Raw genomic sequence first — 20957 nt, 5'->3', positions numbered from 1 at the left:
TCACCAAATTACAGGAAGGATATAAATAAGGTTGAAAGAGTACAGAGAAGGTTTACAAGTATGTTGCCAGGACTTGAGAAACTCAGTTACAGAGAGAGGTTGAATAGGTTAGGACTTTATTCCCTGGAGCGTAGAAGAATGAGGGGAGATTTGATAGAGGTATATAAAATTATGATGGGTATAGATAGAGTGAATGCAAGCAGGCTTTTTCCGCTGAGGCAAGGGGAGAATAAAACCAGAGGACATGGGTTAAGGGTGAGGGGGGAAAAGTTTAAAGGGAACATTAGGGGGGGTTCTTCACACAGAGTGGTGGGAGTAGGGAATGAGCTGCCAGATGAGGTGGTAAATGCGGGTTCTTTTTCAACATTTAAGAATAAATTGGACAGATACATGGATGGGAGGTGTATGGAGGGATATGGTCCGTGTGCAGGTCAGTGGGACTAGGCAGAAAATGGTTCGGCACAGCCAAGAAGGGCCAAAAGGCCTGTTTCTTTGCTGTAGTTTCTATGGTTAACCAACCTCCACTGGGAGACACCTCGCTCTCCATCCAGCCTGCTGACAGTTGCTGACCAGTCCTGCATACTTGGAGAGCTTCCTTTCAAAGGTCTCTTCCAAGCTATCTTCCCATGGGACTGTCAGCTCCAGCAGCACCTCTTGCTTAGTAGACTCAGACACTAGGACAATGTCTGGTCGCAGGGTGGTGGCTGCGATATGGTTGGGGAACTTCAGCTGCCGTTCGAGGTCCACCAACAGCTGCCAGTCCCTTGCAGAGGTCAGAATGCCTGCAAATGTTCTTTTGGCAGGTATTGGCTGCTTCCCAGCTCTGACAAAGGCAATGGTCTGCTTGGAGGGTCGGGACCGCTTCGCCTACTCAACTCCTCAACTAGACGATGCCTTTCCTTCCCTCTGGTGTCCGTTTGGGGAGTTGGAAAGGATCCTAGCGCAGCTCGGCCTCGCGTGACCACTCCCACCAGCCTCCTGTGACGCAGCCTCGCCTCTGCTTCCTGAACAGCTTCCTCTGCCGTCCACTTCCTGCCAGTACTTACTTGGATCCCTGCTCTAGCCACCGTCGGGTCACTTGAGTCCCTATACTGTAGCACTTCTCTGGCTCTTGTTACCTTGAATTCTTCCTCCAAGTATCTGAAGGGCAGTTGCAGTTTGTTGTGGTGTCCATAGAGTGCGATGCTGCTCAGGCTCTTTGGCAGTCCCGGCCTTCTCCTGAGGTGGTTGCTAACCCTCCTCTCTAAGGTTTCGACTGTCGAGATCGGAACTGCATAGACAAGGAGGGGCCACAGGATTTTGTGAAGAATGTCATTCTGGTACACCCAGGCTTTAAACTTCCCAGATAAGCCAGACTTGTCCACAGATTTCAGCCAGCCATCCAACTCGGTGCAGGTTGCCTGAGTGGATGTTGTGTCCCTTAAAGAGCTGTCAAAAACTTTGCCTAAGCTCTTGACTGGCTTTTCTGTGATGGTTGGGATGGCTGTGCCTGCGATGCTGAACCGGAACTTGTTCTCCTCCTTCCCTTTTCTCAGCACCATCGATCTTGATTTGGCAGGTTTGAAACGCATCCGGGCCCACTCCACCAGCTTTTCGAGCCCTTGCAGAATCCACCGGCAGCCTGGGACTGATTCTGTGGTGACTGTGAGGTCATCCATGAATGCCCTGATAGGTGGTTGCCATTGAGCGGAATTCATTATGGACCCTCTGCACTCTGGTTCAGCAGACTTAGTGAGCATGTTCATGGCTAGGGAGAACAGTGTCACTGAGATAGTGCATCCTGTGATGATGCTGATCTCCACCTTGTGCCAGGTTGATGTAATTGCTCCTGAAGAGACCCTCATCCTGAAGTTGCTGTAATAATCAGCGATAAGGTCTCTGATTCTGCTGGGGATGTGATATTTGGTCAATGTGAGCTGCACCAGCTTGTGCAGAATGGAGCCATATGCATTTGCGAGGTCGAGCCACAACACTGACAAGTTGCCCTTGTTCTCTCTGGCCTCCCTGATGAGCTGTGTCACCACACCGATGTGCTCCAGACAGCCCGGCATCCCTGAAATGCCACCCTTCTGGACTGATGTATCACTATAGGTGTTCTTTGCTAGGTAGGTGCACAGCCGGTTAGAAACTGCACTGAAGAAGATCTTCGCCTCGACACACAACGGGGAGATGATGCGAAACTGATCTGTCTAGGTGGCATTTTCCTCCTTCGGGATCCACACCCCTTCAGCCACTCTCCACTGTTCTGGGATCTTCCCCCTTCTCCAGAAGATTCTCAGGATCTTCCACAGACGCAGCAGGAGTTTGGGGCAACTCTTGTACACTTTGTATGAGGTGTTGCTTGGTCCTGGAGCCGAGCTTGCCCTTGCTTTGTGGACGACCTCTCTCACTTCCTTTAGTTGCAGCTGTGACACATGTCCAACTGCACATCCGGTTCAGGTGGGTCTATTAGGATGTCACACTCTCCCAACTCCTGCTCTCTTTCAGGATCATTATACAGGTTTCCCCTGCCGTCCGAAGGTAGAACGTTCCTATGAAATGGTTCGTAAGCCAAAATGTCGTAAAGCGAAGAAGCAATTACCATTTATTTATATGGGAAAATTTTGTGAGCATTCGCAGACCCAAAAATAACCTACCAAATAATGCCAAATAACACATAAAACCTAAAATAACAGTAACATTTAGGAAAAGCAGGAATGATATGATAAAAACACAGCCTATATAAAGTAGAAATACTTTTCCACAATCATTACTGAACTGTTCTCCATAGCGAAAATCTCACGCAAGCGCTGTTCGCAAGAACACGCTCTCCAGTAACCTTTAAGCTATGAAGCTGCCAAATCATACCAAATAACACGTAAAAATACACAGCCTATATAAAGTAGAAATAATGTATGTACAGTGTAGTATCACTTAAGGGAATCGGGAAGACAGCGTGCACACTGATGATGGTGTGTTAGACTGAGTTGTCGCAGGCTGGGGTGGTGCAGGGGCCCCTACCCTCCAGGCCGCTGAGCGATACATTGCCGCGAAGAACACAGGGGTCCAGCGGTAGCCGGGAGGTACACAGCACATCTTTAAGAAAAAAGCCAAAACAAACATGCTAATTAATTAGGTGCCGCCCATAATTGTCGGCCCAGATCAGTGCCGATTTTCGACTGCGTCATCTCTGATCTGGGCCGACAATTACGTGTCGGGCGGCACCTGATTAATTAGCATGTTTATTTTGGCTTTTTTCTTAAAATTGCGCTGTGTGCCTCCCGGCTACCTTTGCATTCTCCGCGAATCGGTATCTGTCCGTGGCCTGGGGCTTGGGGTGGTGGGACACTGGGGTGTTATCTCGTCGCCTGTTTCCATTAGAGCAGGCAGCTCATCTTCTATCTCTGCCCACCTCGGTGTCGAAGGCCGAGGTTCGTCGTCTGCTGTGGCTGATGTGGAAGGCTTGACTGCTGAGCCTCGCGCATTTTTCTATCACACAGTTCTTTAATAAGGACTCAAACCATCCTGCAAATATCCCCTAAACCAACATACCCTCTCAAAATTAAAGTCGTACTTTATCATTACTCATTCGGTTTTGATTGTTATCCTTTTTTTTTTCCAATTGCATCAGCTCTCCATCTATTAGTTCTTGGTCATGGGATGCCAAAACCTCTTCAACATCATCTTCGTCAACTTCCACAAGCCAAACTCACTTTGTCCTTGCTTTGTTCACCATGATCGAAATGCTTAATTATGTTCAGTTTTACGCTAAGTGTGACACCCTTACGAGCTCTTTCAGGCTTTTCTGATACCATAGAACTTATCTTGCAAACGGCTGCTCACAGGTACGTGTTAAAGCAAAGCAGTTCCGAATCTGGGGGAGAACGGCTACTCAGGGCGCGCTGCCTTTTATCGCGTGCTGATTTTTTCGCGCACTGATTTTTTATCACATGCTGAATTTTTTTTTCATAACAGTGAAAACACCTTCTGAAAGCGAAAACGGTACTAATGTAGGTCTTTCGTAACAGTGAGGTTTCGTAAAGCAAACGTTCGAAAAGCGGGGGACACCTGTATATCTTCTTCAGATGTTGGTCTATGTCTTCCTGCGAACAGGCCAGTTTTCCACTGCGCTTCTCCCCCAGCAACTCCTTAGTGAACTTGAAGGGGTTGGCGATAAAGGCAGCACGTTTTCGGGCCCTTTCACGACACCACCTCCGATGCCACTCTGCCCGACGGAGGACCCTGATCTTCTTTCGTAGTATGCACATCAGCTGGGCCAAGCCAATGCGTTCTTCTTCTCCTGCCTCCTTGTATTGGGGCTTCAGCACTATAATCTCCTGCCTGATGTTGTGGATCCTCAATGCTCTTTGGTTCTTCAAGTAAGGTGTTTTGGAGCCTTCCTTCTCCTCTTCTCCGAACCGTTCAGCTGCGATACTGACAATAATCATTGTCATGGCTTGCAGCTTCCTATCAACCCTTCCCCTCGCCGTTGCCTCCAGAATTTGGTTAACATCTTCATCAAACTGCTTCCACAGTGAAGTCATGTTAGCTGCAGGCCATTTGATCCACCTCCTGTTAGACTTCATGTTCGAGGGATTAGTTTGCAACACTTGGAGGTTCCGGGCACTATGGGGTGACTCCGGGCCTGGCCCCTCCTTCGTCTCACCAGGTTGGACACCTGCACGTTGTGCTGCTCCTGCTCCCGCCAGACGCTTCATCCTCGCTTGGTGGATCTTCAAGCCGCGATCGTTCTTGCAGATTTTGCCACATGCACACTGCTTCCTCATCGTTGTTTGTTCATTGCCTGGGTCTGATGCCGTTGTGTCCATCCGACTGGGGTGCTCTTCTTCCCCCCCTCTCAGGCACCCCTGGGGGTATCTTTCCCTTAGATTCATCGTAGCTTTCGTGGGGGTCCTCGTCTCAGAGGACACAGATTGGGTTGCCAGCCCGTTCTGCCCCGGTTGCCGTCTCTCCGGGCTGTCACTGACTCTCCAGTCGTCACCACTCTTTTCGTGGTTGTCACCCAGTCTTTCCTGAAGGGTCTTGGCCCAGAACATCAATTGTACTCTTTTCCATAGATGCTGCCTGGCCTGCTGAATTCCTCCAGCATTTTGTGTGTGTTACCTGGTATCAATATTTGTTCCTTGAACTGTTGAGACTACATTGCTGGAAGTCTTCATGCCCTCAAAAAGACCACTCACCATAGCAAGAACATTCATATACTTGATTTACTGTGCTCATTAAGATCTTGTTTGACACAAAGGAAAAGAATAAAGCTGAAATGCCTGGCAGAATTTCACCATTTAAACAGTTGCTTAGATCTAGGAAATACTCTTAAATGTTTTTTTTCCACTTCTGATGCATCAGACTTGGCAGCTAGGATGACATAATAGATGCAATGTTACAGCAGTGTAATGGTAACTCATGAAGTTTTTTTTTAATTTTCTGGATTAAAAATATGGCACTATTGTTTCCTGGCGAACGAGCACTAACCTTGCCATTTAGTGAAATTCATGTGATCAATTCACGACCAATGTGAGGCCCTTGGAAAAATTAGATCAATGATCTCCATCAAGCATCACTGCTACTTCCTCCCCCACTTTTTAAAGCCAAGCCTTGACATGATTTCAGCCATATCATGTAACGCTGGAAAAAGTTATCACTGTGCTTCTTGAAACTGCAAATTAGGAGGATGGAGAGAAGCAAAATGCTGAAGTACCATTCCACTAAACTGTGGCTACGATGAAGCTATTTAATCTTTGCATGGTATTCCAACTTGTTACTCTTTCCACAGATGCTGCCTGACTGCTGAGTTTTTCCAGCATTTTCAGTTTTAATTTCAGATTTCCAGCATCTGTCATTTTGATACCTGGCTGTGTTTCATTTACTCTTAATCTGAAAACATTTATTACTTTTACCACAAGAATGATTATACTTCATGTTGCTACATTGGTTCCTTGGAGAAATCTAGGTGAAATAATTCAATCAACTGATGAAATCAATTCTGAGTTTCAAGTAATGTTGAATTTCATTTCTTTTTTCTGTGTGCAACAGGCATGCACCCAACACCACATTTTAAAATGTATATAAAAATGAAAAAGGATCTCATGTTTTCTCGGCATATGTGACGAATAAACTCTTCTCGGGCTTCCAGCAATTATAATTATAATTGACACTTGTACCCAGCTGGAAGCCCGAAAACTGTTTATTTCTAAATGTAAAAATGGCCAAAAATATTGGCTTCAATTATTTAGCAATTATTGCAGAATTGTTCAAATAGTAGCAAAGTAAAATAGTGAATGAAAAGTCTTTTTCATAGTGTTTGAATTACGTAACTCTTCCAGTGGTGCAGTGTTAACTTTTTTAAAAAAAACAGATTATCTCTGGAAGAACAATTGGAATTATATAACGAAGGGATGGAGCATGTTTTTGAATTTTTCGCTGTTACAGAAAAACGTTAATGAATTCCGAGAAAGATGGGTACAATAAATACATTGCTAAGGGTAAAAAAAATACTAGTTTCCTTGCTTCTTCTGTGTTTGTACCAAAATGTTAACCAAGATTATCACTAATGGGAGTTGAATCTCATAGCTAAATAAGATCAGCTAATAGTCTAAATAAAATTAGTACTTTAAACAATGTGGCATTTAATGATTAGTGAACCTGTGTGTTTTGCTGCAGACTTCATGCGAAACTGTGCTTTCATTGAATAAATCAGATTCCAGCACAAGTAATCATCCCTCAAAAAAGCAGAAATGTGAAAGAGTGGAAGTACAGACAGAAGAGGAAGCTCCAGTTACTGAGCAGGAACTAGAAGATACTGCTGTCATTCTTCCTCACAAACCTTCACACAAATCAATAGAAGAGAATGAGAAACCAGTTATTCATGAAATATACACTGAAGTGAATGCAGCGGCCCAGGAAAACCAGACACCTTCTACAGTCAGCTCAGAGTGGAGAGAGACAGAAAAGCATGGAGACCATGCCACTGAAACGGAAGAAATGGACAATAATAATCATCTGCTAACAGAAATATCCATGAAGTCAGTGTTAGAAAACAAGGAAGACGTTGAAAAGACAGAAAGCCCAGATAGTGATATAGAAAGGAAAGATACTATGGAGATTGATCAATCACCAGGCACCTCATTCAAAATAGATAACAGCATTTTCCTGGACGAGGATAGCAATCAACCAATGCCTGTGGGCAAATTCTTCGGAAATGTGGAGATTATGCAAGTAAGTGATATTAGCAATAATAATTATTATTTTTCTCTTTTATTCACCTCCCATAAGTAAGATATCACTTAAGAGGAATGGAAAACATCAAGGAATTTGCATTTGAGTAAAGAATTGATATCCTTTAGAATCTTTACTGACTTAATCTATCTTTTTCTACAATCTTCCTGAACTCCAGCTCTGATTAAATTATTGGTACTATGTTAGGTACCAACAACTGCCTTTTGCTGAAGATACATCAGCTTAAATGCGGGTTCTTTTATTTGCTTTGAAATAATTTTAAGCTTATAAAGCAAAATTACCAAGTGATTTGGCACTAAAGCAATATAATGTATTGCCTTTTATAATTACCTACAAATACACCCTGTTAACTGAAAAAGTGTCTGAAATTATTTGATGATGTGTCCTCCAATAAGGGAAATATCAATTTCTCAGCAACAGTTTTTAAGAAAGCATCTTGATTAACAAATTATATTTGGAAGTTTAACAATGTTAATGCATCAGTTGCCATTTATAATCATCATGCGGTTTCTCTAAATTACACATAGCTATGCATATATATTGCTTATAATTATGCAATGCACAAGCCTCCTTCAAATGAGCCTTTGTCTGAGAATGTAGAGCTATTGGGAATATGATTATCAACATAGAAGGAAGCACTTTACTATGTGTTGGGGGTCATGTGTGGAGAATTATACTTTAAGTATTCTTAGTTGGATCCAAGTCAGAATCCAATGTGTAATCATATGAGCAAAAACAGAGAATGTTGGAAATGCTCAGCAATTCAGATAACTTCTGTGTGAGTCTTTCTTCCTGCTTTTCTTTAAACTTCTACCATTCCCCCCACCCCCCAATCCTTGCTTGACAACCTCCTAATTATATAAAACTGTGCCATTTGGGCTCCTTTTCACTTCCTAATGTTGTTTTCCTCTGTAGAAATGTGGTTTACCTCTCTGTTTCAATTTGTTTCTTTTTTCTTTTGCAGATATTAACGTAAATTCTTATCTTGACAACTTTTCATAGATGCCCACTCTGTTCTCCTCCAATCGCCTTCCCTTTCCTTCCTCCCTCCTCCCAGCCTCCTACTTAGACAGTTAACATGCTTGCTTATCACTTTTTGAAGTTCTTAAATGTCATCTTTATTTCTTTCTCTAGTGATGCTGACTTAACTGTTGAGGTAACCTTTTCTGTTCTTGTTTAGGATATCTAGCATCCACAGGTTTTTTTTTGCTCTAACCACATGAGACCTGGTTTCTCTTATGAAATTTTAAATTACTTTCTGCCTATTTAAGAATAAAATTAATATTTCTTTACTTTTGAGACACCTGAAATTTTACTGTTAAGAGAAAATTGATTGCAAAGTCTCTTTAAAAATTACACCATTGCAGTTGAAAATTCAGTGATCAACATTACATACGGAAGGTGAAACTTTGTGTACTGGTGAATCTGAAGTTAATATACGAATGTAAAAAATCTGATAAACTTCAGTGAAGGCAATTTGTAATCCTCCAATTTCAGAAATAGGTATTCTTCTACACAGATATCAATAATAAATACTCCTATCACATCACTTTAAAGTTCCTCATACAACCCTAGTTTGACAATCCCCCAAATCAGTAGAAGGAAAACACATTTTGACCTATTTTGTATAAAAACAACTCAATGGATGTTTCAGGATCTTCCACAATCAGTACCACTCCTGGATTCTGTCACCAGACGAGAGTATAGGAGACGTCACTTCATTGCAAAAGATGAAGAGGATGAAGAACCGGAAGACAGGATAGCTGAAAAAACAGAAGTGAAGCCACAAGTGTCATCTCCATCAGAAGATGAGGTATGATAATAAGGCTGAGTGCCATTGCTGTCATGTTTTTCAAACAGCCACAAAAGAGTGGTGTTGCTAACTTAGTAGAAGCTTATTTTTAAATTTTACTCGTAGCTGCCATCAGTAAAGTACAAATTGAACTACAACTTAAGAGTAAATGTTGGGAAATGGGGCCCTGATGGGAACATGGACTTTGTTGAGCCAGGTGTTAAACCATCAGAAATTAGCATTATGCAATGGAGGTGGGGCAAGGGATTGGTAAGTGAACGATCTTTACTTATTGTTCCTTGCTTTCATTTAATTAAAGTTAAACAAAGAAGCACAGCTAATTTCACCAAGAGAGCCAAGTGGCAAACCATCAGGATTTTCAAACTATTTATATTCAACAGATTATCGGTGTTTTATCATACTTCAAAATTACCCACATCCTTTGTTAGTCTAAAGTTTATTTTTGGAAAAATGAGTCTTTCATTGTATTTGTCTCTCAGTATTATAACATGGATTTCAACTTTGGCTACTTTAGATGGTGGATTGGATGAAGTTTTTCTTGAAGAGGTGATCAAGAGTATTGTTTACTTACTGATATTAATATTCCATAAAATATTGGGGTGCAATATCATTGGTCATAAGAAAGCACCGCATCAATTGGAGGAGGTGGGACAACTACCTTTTATTAAGAAATAATGAAGGTGCAGGAATGTACTTCTTCAAATGCTTAAATTCCAACCAGGTCATAACACAGTCAATATGCCAGAACTGCCTGAGAGATAGTTTGAAAGATATGGAACTACATTATCATTCAACTTATTAATATATGACAAACACTGGAGGACCCCGCACCAATACCTGTGGCACAGCACTAGTCACGAGCTTCCAGTTTGTAAAACAACACTCCTCTATCATCCACTGTTTCCAAGCACTAAACCAATTTTGTATATAATTGGTTAGCTCACTGTTTTCTGACCTTCCATATTAGCTTATAAAAACATAGAAGGTCTAGAGCACAATACAGGCCCTTCGGCCCACAATTCTGTGCCAAACATGTACTTACTTTAGAAATTACCTCAGGTTACGCATAGCCCTCTATTTTTCTAAGCTCTATGTACCTATCCAGGAGCCCCTTAAAAGACCCTATTGTGTCCGCCTCCACCACCGTCACCGGCAGCCCATTCCACACTCTCATCACTCTCTGCATAAAAAAATAAAACTTACCCCTGACATCTCCTCTCTACCTACTTCCAAGCTGATGCAGAACCTTTAGCCAATGTGTGCCCCACCCTGCCCTTGTCAATACTCTTGGTCAACTCTTCTGTAAAAACTTCTTCAAATTTGTAATGCATGACTTCCCATTCACAAAGCCACGCTGACTATCCCTAATCAGTTCTTGTCTTTCAAATGAAAATGAATCCTGACCCCAGAATTCCTTTCAATAACATTCCCACCACCAATGAAAGGCTAACCAACTTGTAATTCCCAGGCTTCTCCCTGCTGCCATTCTGAAATAAAGGCATGTTAGCTAAAGGAGTTTGAAGAGATTTGGTATGTCAACAAAGACACTCACAAATGATGTACTTCGGAGAACATTCTAACTAGCTGTATACCGTCTGAGACTGGTGGTGGGTGCACAGGATTGGAATAAGCTGCAGAGGGTTGTAAACTAGGCAGCTCCATCTTGGGTATTGGCCTCCGTAGTATCCAGGACATCTTCAAGGAGTGATGCCTCAAAAAGGCGGCATCCATCATTAAGGACCCCCATCACCCAAGATATACCCAGTTCTCATTGCTCCATCAGGAAGGAGGTACAGGAGCCTGAAGGCATACACTCAACAATTCAGGAACAACTTCTTCCCCTCTGACATCCGATTTCTGAATGGACATTGAACCCATGAACACTACATTTTATTTTCATTTTGCATACATGTTTAATTTAACTAATTATTATACATGCTCACTGTAATTCAGTTTTTTTCTCTATTATTATGCATTGCATTGTACTACTGTCACAAAGACAACAGATTTCATGACATATGCCGGTGATATTAAACCTCATTCTGATTGCCCGAGTTTTTCTGATTCCTCCAATGCCCTGCCTATGGATAATGAAGATACAAAAAGTTATGCAAGGTCCCAGCAATATTTTCTTTTATTTCTCATCACATTGTACATGTTCATATTAGTCTCTTTTACCTCCCTATAGTGTTTTTGTTTCTCACTGGTTTTATATTCACAGTACTGTGCAGAAGTGTTGGGCACATGTAGATAGCTAGGACGCCTAAGACTTTTGCACAGTACTGTATTTGTCAATGTGGAGTGGAGAGTGAGTTTGTAAATCTGACAGGAGCAAAGGATGTTGGGAATGGTAAGGGTGGGGCACCGTGGGAAGGTTGTGGAGTAGGTGGCATAGAGGGAGTGCCATGGGGGGTGGCACTGCTACAAACACACAGCCCTGAGACACCAGGCAAGGTCATTTGAATCCATATAATTGGTTTATTGCATTGCAGTGCCTAAGGCTTCTGCACAGTACTGTAGTAATTTTATGTATGGCACTGTACTGTTGCCACATAAACCAAATTTCATAACATTTGCAATGATGATAAACCTGATTCTTTTATGGGTCATTGAGAGTGGGAAGGGGACAGGGAGAGGAGAACCGTGGCTGGAAAAAGGGGGAGAGGGGAGGGAGCAGGAAGCACCATGGAGACGTTCTGTAATGATCAATAAACCAATTGTTTGAAATCAAATGGCATTGCTTGGTATCTCATGTCTGGGTATGTCTGCACCTGCCCTATTCCCCACCCCTGGCACTCCCATGCCACCTGTTCCACACCCTTCCCATGGCACTCTGCCCTTGCCATTCCCAACATCCTTTGCTCCTGTCAGATTTACAAACTTGCTATCTATATATAGCTGAATTTTAAAGCACTCGTAAACATTGTGTCACAGCTTCTGCCACTTCTATAAGCTTTTCCTTAAGTTTCTGAGATTTTAATGCAATGCAAGCATGATACTGAATTTATCTCAGCTAGTCTTATGGGCCGTGTAAAATACAAGTCCAGCAGCTAATAATATGTTTTGCTTTGAAAGGTGCCAGCGGAAACTGAAACAAAAATGAATCCTGTTTTGCAAAATGCATCAGACGTGATGCATAAGTGTTTGTGATGATCTTGTAAAAACACAAATGGAAACTGTTAACCAGTAAAGTCAAGCCAAAGAATGTCCATCTGATTGTACACCTAATTATCGCAGAGTCGAACTTGTCTCGAAGCAACATGGTAGTTGACCAGCTGTTACATTTTGATTACTCATCATAAATCTGTGTTTTTTCAGATTTGACATTTTTGGTTTAGTTATTTTGCCCACATTCTGTTTGTTTAATTCTGTAACTTTCTTCTGTAATCGGTAACTTAAATTTGCACTTAAAGCACCCCTGGCCTTTACTTACACTTCTATTAATAGACCAGTGAATCAAAATAGTGATGGCTGGTGTTAAAGTTGGAAGTGGAAGTAAACATCGGGTTAAGTTTGGCATTTGTGCAGAGCCTTTACCAATGTTGGCTTGAAATGGCGTCAGATCTGCTACTTAAATTCATAACTGCAATTCAAAGCAGAAGCTAACCTATTCATTTAAGCAGTTTTATAGTGTTTCTCAGGGTTGGGGGGTGGGTGAGAAGAACACAGAAGAAATCACTTTAAGTTGAGAATATCAAGCTTAATATTGCATTATAAACTGGAAGTGGACTGAAATTTTATCATGCTTGGAAATGTATTCTTTTGCCCAAATTTTAATAGATTGTATTAAATACACATCCACTCACTTTTAGAACGTTGTATGCTTCAGTTTATACATAATAGTTTAGGGAAGGGTTTATAACTCATTGTAAATTGTACTTAATTTCAGTATTGTGGAAATATCAGTGCCTTTGTAAAGGCAGGGAAAAGTTGCAATCAATGTCAAATAAAGTGAAAGGACAACTTTCCCAATATAACTATCAGAGAGTACTAGAACAAAGCAACAGCAAGAATAATTACAGAAATTTCAATCAGCAGTCCTCTCCCTGTCTGAGTCCATTCGTACTTTAATATTAAGAATAAAAAGACTATTTTCCGTCTCATGGTGTCATTTATCTTATTAATATGATAGGTGTTCAATGACAAAAGAAGAAATGCTAATTCTTTTCCAGAATATTTTTGATCATGGTAGAGAAGGCTACAACTGAAATCGTATTATCCTACTTAAGTTTATCAGTGATCCTCTGTCTTTCTGTAAGCACGTTGGTCATTTTTGTTTGTTTAATAAAATTAAGATGATTTTGTATTATATAGCTTTACCAGATTTACCATGCAGTAAAGGGGGAAGATAAGTGGAACTGCTTCCTTCTTGAATATCTGTTCCTTTTGAAGGGACAAAATCCACTTTTCCAAGTAACATTTATAGGTAATGCTGCCTCAATCATTAGTGTTCTGCCAATGCCATTTGAAACTCCTCCGTGGAAGTTCTGCAAGAGTTTGGTTCTACCTCCCTCTGGGCTTCGTGCCATTCTTCATTCTGCTTCCCAAATGGAATTAATGAAAACATTATTGGGGAAACTAATGTCTCCTTTCCATTATAAATACAATGCTCAAAGCCATGATTCATTATCTAGTATTGTATTCGTGAAATCTGTTAAACAATTAAATGATAGAACCTCATCTTCAATAATTTGTTTCATTAATGAATCCCATTCTGAAATACAAATAATAACAGATTACAAACTTTGCACAGAAATACCAGTATTTTTCAGCATCTGTGTATCTAAGCCTTGAGACCTCCATGAAAATGTGGAAGTGCCATAAACATTCCCCAATAACGTTTTCATTAATTCTCATGGAAATCCAAGAGCACAGCTAGATGTCACTTAAAATGACCAATAACCTATCGGGATCTACTAGGAAAATCCACTCAGGATACAGTATTAGTATCGTTGAGCATATTAATTTTAAGTGGGGTTGTAGGAATTCAAATAAGAAAGTAAAAAGGTGTTTTTGAATAATTTCTGTTCATTTTGCCTTTTTAAAAGAAATAGGTCTTTCAGTTTATTCTTACATCTTTCTGAAACAGTGAAAAAGTATTTACAGCTTCGATATTTGATCCTGGAGCAGGATCGCACCAGCTTTCAGAGGAGCTCTGCAAGTAGGGCTTCCTCTGGCCATGTTATTTCTCATCCTTCACACTCGAGATCTGCCACCATTCAGCTCTGTGTTGCTCGTCTCTGGGATTGTCCGTCTGACCAAGATCGACTGTTTGGCATTGATGTATGTAAGTTTGGGCAGTGGGTCCATAGCGGTAAAAGCTAGCCCAGTGCCTTATTTAAACCAAAGGCCTGAATAAAAAAAAATGTTTTGTTTTCAATCTATTCACATTTGAGTAGAACATTGTATGTACAGGAAAGTTAACAATCAACTGATGTGCTATGAAGGTGTAATTTGGAAATAATAAATCTTTCAGTAAACTATTTCTATTCTATTAGTTTTTTGTTGTACAATGAAAAACTTGTTTGGGTGCCATGTACAACTACATCGAGTTAGTAAAAAGGAAAACAGAATGCAGAATATGGTGCTTTAGTTCGAAAGTACAGTACAGGGAAACAAATAATTTGCAAAAGTCACAACAAGGTAGATGAGGATTTTCTAATTATTTTGTTTGGTGTGTCTTCATATTGTAATTGGTAGAAAGATTTTCCTAAGCACTCTTGATAAAAATTAGGTTCTTCTATTGAAACTAACTGTAGTTGTGTGCATTTGGGCTTACCTGAGACCTGGATTGAGTTGCTTTACTCTACATATTGCAACAACATCTCCTCCACAATCTCTCTCAGCGCAGGTGGGCTTTGCCCCCTGCTGTACTCATATTTATTACTGTGAAGGTAAGCACAGCTCCAATGCCATATTTAACTAGATTTGCAGGGGGGTGGCAACCGAAGTGAAAAGGCAGAGGATGGTCAGGTTGGAGCACAATTAGAGACAGCTTGTAGGGAGCTTGTGAGGAAGGATAGGCAGATTTTAGAGTAGAGATGCACTCAGCCTGCTGTTTGAGATGTGTCCATTTTAATGCAAGGAGTATCATAAACAAGGTAGATGAACTGAGAGCATAGATCAATACGTGAAACTATGACGTTGTGGCCACTACAGAGACTTGGATGTTTCATGAGCAGGAATGGCTGCTGAGTATGCCAGACTTTAGATGCTTCAAAAAGAACAGAGAGGGAGGCAAAAGAAGTGGGGGGCTGGGCCAGATGGACTACATCTTAGAGTCCTGAGAGAGGATGCTGAAACAATAATGGATGCATTGGTCATGAATTTTCAAGAATCACTTGATTCTCGCATGATCTTGGAGCACTGAAATATCGTGAATGTCACTCCATTCTTCAAAAAGGGAGGAAGGCAAAAGAAAGGAAATTATAGGCCAGTTCGCCTAACCTCAGTGGTTGGGAAACTGTTGGAGTCTTATTAAGGAAGAGATTTTGAGGCACTTGGGGACTAATGTTAAAATAAGTCAAAGTCAGCATGGTTTCTGTAAAAGGAAATCTTGCCTGACAAATCTGTTAAGAGTTCTTCAAGGAAGTAACAAACAGTGTGGGCAAAGGAGAGACAGGGGGTGTCATTTACTTGGATTTTCAGAAGGCATTTGGTAAGGTGCCACACATGAAGATGCTTAACAAGATAAAATCCTATAGAATTACAGGAAAGATACTGGCATGCATACCGGAATGGCTGACAGGCAGGAGGCAGTGAGTGCGAATAAAAGGGGCCTTTTCTAGTGATGTTCCTCAGGAATCAGTATTGGGACCGCTACTTTTCACACTGTTTGTCAATGATTTAGATAATGGAACTGATGGCTTTGTGGCAAAGTTTGCGAATGATACGAAGATGGAGGGGTAGGTAGTGCTGAGGAAGCAAAGCGATTGCAGCAGGACTTAGACAAATTGGAAGAATGGGCAAAAAAGCAGCAGATGGAATACAGTGATGGGAAATGTATGATAATGCATTTTGGAAAAATGAACAATGGTGCGGATTGTTATCCAAATGGGGAGAAAGTTCAAACATCAGAGGTGCAGAGGGACTTAGGAGTCCTCATCCAAGACTCCCAGAAGGTTAATATACAGGTTGAGTCTGTGGCAAAAAAAGGCAAATGCAATGTTGGCATTTATTTCAAGGGGAATAGCATATAAAAGCAAAGAGATAATGCTGAGACTTTATAAGACACTAGTCAGGCCACACTTGGAGTATTGTCAACAGTTTTGGGCCCTGTACCTCAGAAAGGATGTGTTATCTTTGGAGAGAGTCCAGGGGAGGTTCACAAGGATGATTCCAGGAATGAAGAGGTTAATATACGAGGAGTGTTTGACAGCACTGGGCCTGCACTCACTGGAATTTAGAAAAATGTGGGGGTATCTCATTGAAATCTACCAAATGTTAAAAGGATGAGATATCTTGGATGTGGAGAGGATATTTCCTATGGTGAGGGTATCCAGGCACAGCCTCGAAATTGAGGAACAACCTTTTAGAACAGGTAAGGAGGATTTTTTTTTAGCCAGAGAGTAGTAAATCTGTGGAATGCTCTGCCACACACTGGGGTGGAGGCCAAGTCCATGTGTATATTTAAGGCGGAAGTTGATCATTTCCTGATCGGTCAGGGCATCAAAGGATATGGCGAGAAGGCGGGTGCATGGGGATGAGTGGGATCCGGAATCAGCCGTGATGAAATGGCAGAGCAGACTTGATGGGCTGAATGGCTAATTCTGCTCCTATGTCTTATGGTTCTAAAAGGATACCCCTCTATTATGAGGCTGTGTTCTCTGGTCTTAGACTCTATCACCATAGGAAACATCCTCTCCACATCCACTCTATCAAGGCCTTTCACCAATCAATAGATTTCAATGAGGTCGGTCACTCCTCATTCTTCTAAATTCGAGTGAATACAAGCCCAGACGCTCTTCATATGACAAGCCATTCAATCCTGGAGGCATTTTTGTGTACCTCCTTTGAATGCTGTCCAGCTTCAGCACATCCTTTCTATGATGAGTGGCCCAAAGCTGCTTACAATTCTCTAAGTGAGACTTTGTCAGTGCTTTATAAAGTTTCAACATTACATCCTTGTTTATACATTCTAGTCCTCTTGAAGCGAATGCTGACATTGCATTTGCTTTCCTTACCACAGACTCAACCTGCAAATTAACCCTCAGGGAATCCTGCACAAGGACTGCCAAGCCCCTTTGCACCTTAGTTTTTTGTATTTTCTCTCCATTTAGAAAACAGTCAATCCTTTCATTTCTTCTACCAAAGTGCATGACCAGACACTTCCTGACACTGTATTCTATTTGCCATTTCTTTGCCTATTCTTGTAATCTGTCTAAATCCATCTGTAATCTCTCTACTTCCTCAAAACTGTCTGCTCCTCCACCAATCTTCATATCGTCTGCAAACTTTGCAACACAGCCATCAATTCCATCATCCAAATCATTGACGTATAACACAAAAAGAATCGGTCCCAACACCGACCTCTATGGAACACCACTGGTCACCAGCAGCCAACCAGAAAAGGCTCCCTGTATTCGCACTCTGTGCCTCCTGCCAAACAGCCACTGCTTTATCCATGCTAGAATCTTTCCTGTGAAACCCCTTTTTACTGGGCACCTCTGGAAATGCAGCTTGTTAACCCCTCACTAACAGCCAGTGGACTGTGCAACAAGGAGCCCACCTTTCTTCGGCTCTGTACATCTGTATATGACTTAGGTCTTCCCAAACCCATGAGGTTGGGATATCTCGCCCACCCAAACCCCAGTTTGTGTGAATGCTGTGTGATTTACTATCACTCTCCCACCCCCCCCCCCCCCACACAGTCACCATCAGCAGGAAATTACAGATTGTACACTGCATACAATTATAAACAAAGTACATTTAAGAATTTAACTTAGGGGAGGGAACGTTGACTCAGACCATGAGAGGCCTGCGTCGAGCATTTTCATGCCTTACAAGGGGCAGATTGGAAGTCTGTGTGGGGCGCCACTCCTCGCACAGACTAGAGCAATGTGTGATTAAGTGCCTTGCTCAAGGGCACAAACACGCTGCCACAGCTGAGGCTCGAACTAGCGACCTTGAGATCACTAGACAAATGCCTTAACCACTTGGCTACGTGCCCAGCAAATGTTATCTTAACCAGTAGTTAAAGAAATGAAAAAAAAACAAAAGGGCCCTCATAAGTGTGAGGTGTTGCACGTTGGAAGGACAAACCAACGTAGAACATACAGGGTTAATGGTAAGGCACTGAGGAGTGCAGTGGAACAGAGGGATCTGGGAATACAGATACAAAGTTCCCTAAAAGTGTCGTCACAGGTAGATAGGGTCGTAAAGAGAGCTTTTGGTACATTGGCCTTTATTAATCAAAGTATTGAGTATAAGAGCTGGAATGTTATGATGAGGTTGTATAAGACATTGGTGAGGCCGAATCTGGAGCATTGTGTTCAGTTTTGGTCACCAAATTACAGGAAGGATATAAATAAGGTTGAAAGAGTGCAGAGAAGGTTTACAAGGATGTCGCCGGGACTTGAGAAACTCAGTTACAGAGAAAGGTTGAATAGGTTAGGACTTTATTCCCTGGAGCATAGAAGAATGAGGGGAGATTTGATAGAGGTATATAAAATTATGATGGGTATAGATAGAGTGAATGCAAGCAGGCTTTTTCCACTGAGGCAGGGGACATGGGTTAAGGGTGAGGGGGGGAAAGTTTAAAGGGAACATTAGTGGGGGCTTCTTCACACAGAGAGTGGTGGGAGTATGGAATGAGCTGCCAGACAAGGTGGTAAATGCGGGTTCTTTTTTAACATTTAAGAATAAATTGGACAGATACATGGATGGGAGGTGTATGGAGGGATATGGTCCGTGTGCAGGTCAGTGGGACTAGGCAGAAAATGGTTCGGCACAGCCAAGAAGGGCCAAAGGGCCTGTTTCTGTGCTGTAGTTTCTATGGTTCTATGGTTCTATATCTAAACAGTCAAATGTGCGCAAGTTGGAACTCGTCTTTAACTCACAAGCTGGACCCTTGGTCTGTACGAAAGCACACACCACCTTCCAAATGTCGTGGGGGGATCCTTTCATATCCCTTTTGCCAGTCAACTTTCCAACTCTTAGCTTCATCCCTCCCCCTCCTGTCTTCTCCTATCATTTTGGATCTCCCCCTCCCCCTCCCACTGTCAAATCTCTTTCTCTTACTATCACTTCTTTCAGTTAGTCCTGATGAAGGGTCTCAACCCGAAATGTCGACTGTACCTCTTCCTATAGATGCTGCCTGGCCTGCTGCGTTCACCAGCAACTTTTATGTGTGTTGCTTGAAATTCCAGCATCTGCAGATTTCCTCGTGTTTGCCCAATTCCACCATCCTGATTAGCTAACACCACATTCCTAAGTTAACAACAAAGCTCCTTATCCCAGCTCAAACCCAAACAGGCTGAAAGCAGAACAGACTGCTCTTACAGAACTGCTAAAATGAAATACCTACAGCACAGCAGTAAAATCTAAAACAGACATTACACCCTTTCCCCCCTCCCAACCAAAAGTAAGCATGTCCTCATTGCTGAACTTATCAACCCATCATTGACAACACTGTTTGCAATGGAATTTCATGATGTCAGGACTCCATTTTGAATGGTAGTGAAGTATCTCACTTGGGGGAAAGACGCAATACTCTTCCCCCATTGCGTCACAGGCCAGCCTATCTGTGGGTTTCCTGACCCTTTGAGACCTCCTTATCCCATCTTTGGCTCTTCTAGCTTTAATCACCCCTTGTGTCCCTTCCTGTCCACTAGAAGGTGCCTCTCCTTGTCTACCACTTGTTTCTCCTGGCGGCTCAGGCCCCCTGCTCCTGACGGAATTTAGCTTCCGTCAGTTTAAGCCGCTGCAGCCAAACATCCTCACCCTCCGTTGGTGCTAACCGGCGAGACCTCTCGGAAAGCGGCGTCCTCAGTCGTTCCAATTGTGTGGCAAGTACTCCTGGAGTAACCAACATCGGACTCGTCTGTAGAAAATGCATATTGGCGTCCCAAAATCTTCTCAGTTATTTTATTTTCCATTCTTTGGGAAATTCTGGCAAATTCAGGGGTTCCTGTCACTCTAGCTACTCCTCCAGAACGTAACATGACAGGTTTAGACTGGGTGCACCACACAGTTCCTCGTTTCTGCTCATCATCTTGCTTAGGAGAAACTTGCACCTTCTCAAAAAAACAGCTGAACACAGGGGGAATGGACAAGGTTTTCAAAAAGTTCTCTCCACTTCTCTCCTTGCATGCTCGCAGGAGCCTTCTCATAACGGAAGTATTTGTTCTCACAAGAATGAAATCTCCACCCTTTTCAACTGGATCCGGGCAGACCAACTCTGGTGTGTCTTGGTTACTCCAACATCTGCTTCCGACAACTCCAACTTCAACGACAAGTAACCATGGTACGGGTACTCATCAGTATTAAGCCCCCGAATTTCAAGGGCACTGAGTGGCGTCAGTGGTAAATGTGTCAAATACCAGTTGTAACTGGATCTATTAAGCAAAATAACTTGAGAACCTGTGTCAAGTATGGCTCTAGTATAAACACCTTCAATCCGTATGGATACACCAGAGCCTGGTCCCACTAAACCTTCAGGAATAGTGTTTTGTACTTTAGTATTTCCCTTCATGCACTGATAGGAACCTATCCTCTCTGAAACCTCAGCCCATTCCTTTACTGGGTCCCTCCATAGTTTTACCGCTTTTCTGTTTGATGAATCGCTGATTTACTTTCCGAAGATTTTTCTGTCCTTCACACTCCCGCTTGAAATGTCCATCTTCTTCACAGGTGTAACGTAAAATACGGTCACTTCTCTGGTCAAGAAACCTTGCTCAGTAGCAGCCCT

At 42.2% G+C, this 20957-nt stretch overlaps 1 protein-coding gene across 1 annotated transcript in view; it reads left to right on the top strand.

The window, feature by feature from the left end:
* The window catches only part of c27h1orf174 (chromosome 27 C1orf174 homolog), a 41311-nt gene extending 26779 nt beyond the window's left edge, over positions 1-14532 (top strand). Inside the window, exons 3-5 of the mRNA XM_072244996.1 lie at positions 6661-7215; positions 8891-9049; positions 12125-14532. Coding sequence (XP_072101097.1) covers positions 6661-7215; positions 8891-9049; positions 12125-12199 — 789 coding nt within the window. The 3' untranslated portion in view covers positions 12200-14532. The remainder of the gene's footprint in view (positions 1-6660; positions 7216-8890; positions 9050-12124) is intronic.
* The last annotated feature ends 6425 nt before the right edge of the window (positions 14533-20957 follow it).

The sequence above is a fragment of the Mobula birostris genome, chromosome 27 (genome assembly GCF_030028105.1).
Source record: "Mobula birostris isolate sMobBir1 chromosome 27, sMobBir1.hap1, whole genome shotgun sequence".
Taxonomy (NCBI): Eukaryota; Metazoa; Chordata; class Chondrichthyes; order Myliobatiformes; family Myliobatidae; genus Mobula; species Mobula birostris.
This window is presented reverse-complemented; position numbering and strand designations above follow the sequence as displayed.